This window comes from Solanum stenotomum, unplaced genomic scaffold (assembly GCF_019186545.1).
Source record: "Solanum stenotomum isolate F172 unplaced genomic scaffold, ASM1918654v1 scaffold11416, whole genome shotgun sequence".
In the NCBI taxonomy this organism is placed as follows: Eukaryota; Viridiplantae; Streptophyta; class Magnoliopsida; order Solanales; family Solanaceae; genus Solanum; species Solanum stenotomum.
The window spans coordinates 1-3,543 of record NW_026021563.1 but is presented as its reverse complement, the minus strand read 5'-3'; the positions used below and the strand labels follow the sequence as shown (position 1 = coordinate 3,543).

General features: G+C 33.6%; 1 protein-coding gene across 1 annotated transcript; it reads right to left on the bottom strand.

Annotated features, from left to right (window-relative positions):
• Positions 1–346: 346 nt before the first annotated feature.
• Positions 347–1,152, bottom strand: LOC125849924 (probable CCR4-associated factor 1 homolog 11; the record flags this gene model as incomplete). Its single annotated transcript, XM_049529878.1, has 2 exons — positions 347–441; positions 498–1,152. Coding segments are annotated over 2 exons (750 nt in total), but the record flags the coding sequence as incomplete, so codon positions are not given.
• Positions 1,153–3,543: the final 2,391 nt, after the last annotated feature.

The following is a 3,543-nucleotide window of genomic DNA, read 5'->3' as shown; positions in this document are numbered from 1 at the left end:
AACAACAAATAACAATATCAAAATTTCGAACAACATGAAGTCGTAGGTTGAAATAATAGTAATAATAATAATGAAGAATAATTCCATATAATTCATTCCACAAAGGATTAAGTTGTAATTAAATTGATCATTGTACATTGAATGTATCAAAATGTATTTCAATCTTGTGATCTTACAAATATCATATCACAAAATTGAAACGAGAAAGTTTACCGGCTTAGTACTAGATTGTGTCACATAACTTGTATCTTACCAAATCAATACACCTTTAATTAATTTAACTTTATAGATAATCAATTGGATCCACAAACTATTACTACTAATCAAATTGATCTTTAGTTAACCTTTAAGTTGATCCATGTAAAACGCCAGCGTCCAGCACGCCATTTACAAAATAACCATTTCTCATATTATAAAAGAGGTGACATGTCAACAAACTATCTAAACCGACCGACGAGAGGGAGTTGCTTAGATGGTAAGCACCCCTCACTTCCAACCTGAAGGTTGCGAGTTCGAGTCACCGGCCTGATGTTGCCTCCCAGCCACCCGGACCAAACTGAGTTGTCCCACCACCTGGTCTAAACCACCATGAAGATTATGAAAATGCCTCATCAAACACTTCACATCATATAATTTACCTCCGAAAAACATCTTAACAAAGTCGTAAAACACATCTAAACTATCTGGAAGATTCCGACCCCTGAGAATCTTCAACAAGTACCCGATATTATTCGCGCCTTGAAACGTTACCCAACTCACTGAACCATTACATACAAGCCCTGACGACATCAACAACTCATCAAAATCAATTGATCTAATCCCCAATTCCAGATTCCTTTCGAAGTCAATCCCACTGTTAACAAGGAGCTGGATTGAAGCCCTTGCGTATCGATCACGATTCCGATCGAAATCAGAAAAGTTGAACTGCCATAGAACCCGAAACCATTCACCTTTAATTACCAATTCCGGCAAGTTCCCATTAGCATCAGAAAGTGTAATCCCAACCTGAATAAGCTTCAATTCATCGACATTCGATTTCAACAGATTATACTTCTCCACCGGAGACAGCTGTGAAAAGGGTACGACGGGATTGTAGATGTTGCCGGGATACTCTGTATCCATGGATATAAAACTGATGGTGCCAGTCCTGATCTAATGGGTGACCAACCCTTAAAACCTACGTTGGGACGTAGTTCTGAGACTTAAGGATTGCTACTTATAAAGGTCTCAGTCCTAGCTAATGGGTGAGCCTTCATCCCTATGTCTACTCGGTGCTAAGTAATACTCTCAACTGAATTATACTGGTAAATTGTGCAATACTGATAATACTGGATAGCTAAAAAATAGTGAAATAATAAATGTTTTATCTGGAAGCATCATATACACGTGGAATTGAAATATTGAAGGTGCAATTGATCAGAACAAATTCTATCATCCTGAATAATACTTGTAATTTAAGCAACACAATTTCAAAGACATGAATATTTCCTATTCCGAGGGCTTACGAAAATAACCTTATAAAACTATTAAATTTTAGGTAAAACATGTATTCATGGACTGTTTATGAAAAAAATTTGAAATAAGATTTAATTCATGCTTTTCATATGAATCCTAAGTTCTATAAAATTTGATTAACTGAAGAACAAAGTTTTCTTGGAGATTTAATGGAAGAAAATATATCCATCAATGAAATCCCATATACCTGAAATGGAAAACCTTGCTAAATTTTAGGGATTTTTGGAGAAAAAGCTCTAGACTTGGATCTTTTATAGCTTGACCTTGAGAAACCCTTCTATGGAGTTCTTGGAGATGAAGTTTTTCGTAACTTATAAATCTAAATGAATAGGGCTTTTGGGAGAGGTTCATAGACGTGGATTAGGGTTATGGGATGAGGAAAGGACAAAAACACCCCTCTTAGAACATGAAAAGAAGAGAAACCTTAAGAATTTCGAAGAAACTTGCGTGGTGCGCAACTTAAAACTACTTCACATGGCACTTCGTGCAACCTTAATTAACAGTAGCACTGACCTTGCCGCGCGGCGGACATATACTTCGTGTGGTGAATCACATAGAATATGTAGTGCCTAGTAAAATGGGCATAACTTTTAGTAGAAAGATTGGATTGACAAACGGTCGAAGGTGCTGGAAAGAAGGCTTCACGACGTTCCATTTTATTGGTATTAGGCCACAAAACTCTTCATATATTAGGTGGTAGGATTGATTGAAGTTTATCCTTGAATGAACTTATGAGAAAAACTTAATCGTTAGGGAACCTCTCAACTCGACTTTGTGCTAAAGGTTCATTATGACCTTAACTCACATCCAAAGCACTTCTTATATTTAGGAATTGACCTTAACATATATGAAGAAGTTTTATACCACCGGACCCAAATACACTTATGACATTCTAAGAATAGGATTGCGAGGTGTTACATCAACTCGATCGGTGAAATCAACTGAGTAAATCTCTGAAACCTAATTCTCCCCTAAGTTAATCCCATGGTTGATAAGGAGCTATATTGAGTCTCGCGCGTGTTGAACACACGTCAAATTGTGGTTTATATTTTCCCTTTTTTTCCTTCTTTAGTATCCTATATGTGTTGATTTTTTGTTTAAACGTACACTCAATTTCAACGGCTTTTGTGTGTACATGTTGGGCAAGAAAATCACTTGGAGCTCTCAAGGTTCTAGCAAAAGTTGCAAGCTTTAATAAGAGGGCAAAATGTTTGAAAGTGAACAAAAATTACCCTCTAATGCATGCAATTTCTTGTTTGCATGGTGGCTATCGATTTGGCAGAATTTAGTAACTTTAACTCAAATTTCAGTACATATATAAATAGAGGGAATAAGTTGAACTATTTTTTATAATTTTACAACTTATATTTTCTATATTAGTCCTATGATTTTTTTTAAATATTTAAAATACTTCTAAATATGTAAACAATGGTACTTTTGTGCAAGTTTTCTTTCTATTTTTTCATATAGTAGTCTTGATAAACAAACGATATCAATATAACTTCATTAGTCGAGTCTTAGAATAGTAAAATGAATGTAGATCTTAAAAAATGAAGAAGAATGTAGACCTTATTTTTATTTTTATAGGGTAATGATATTTCCAAATGAAGGGAATAATTTTAACTATTTTTAATATTTTACTACAACCTTCGTCCACTTTTAGTTGCACGATTTCCTTTTTTAGAGCAAACAATAAGAACATTGACTAACATTTTACGATGTATTTTTCATCATATTAATATGCAAAAAAATGACAATCTATAGTACTTTTTGAATATTTAAATTTTTTGTTTAACATATGGAATTAATGTAATCTAGTTTAATTTTGAAAATTAGTCAAATTGACTTTTAAAAAGCGCAACATGACAATTAAAAATGGATGGAGGAAATAGTAATATAGTTTTCCTTATAAGTCCTATGATTTTGATTTTTTTTAATATTTAAAATACTTCGAAATATAGAAGCAACTTTTCTTTGTATGATTGCTTGTAATTTTGACAAACAACAAATAACAATATCAAAATTTCG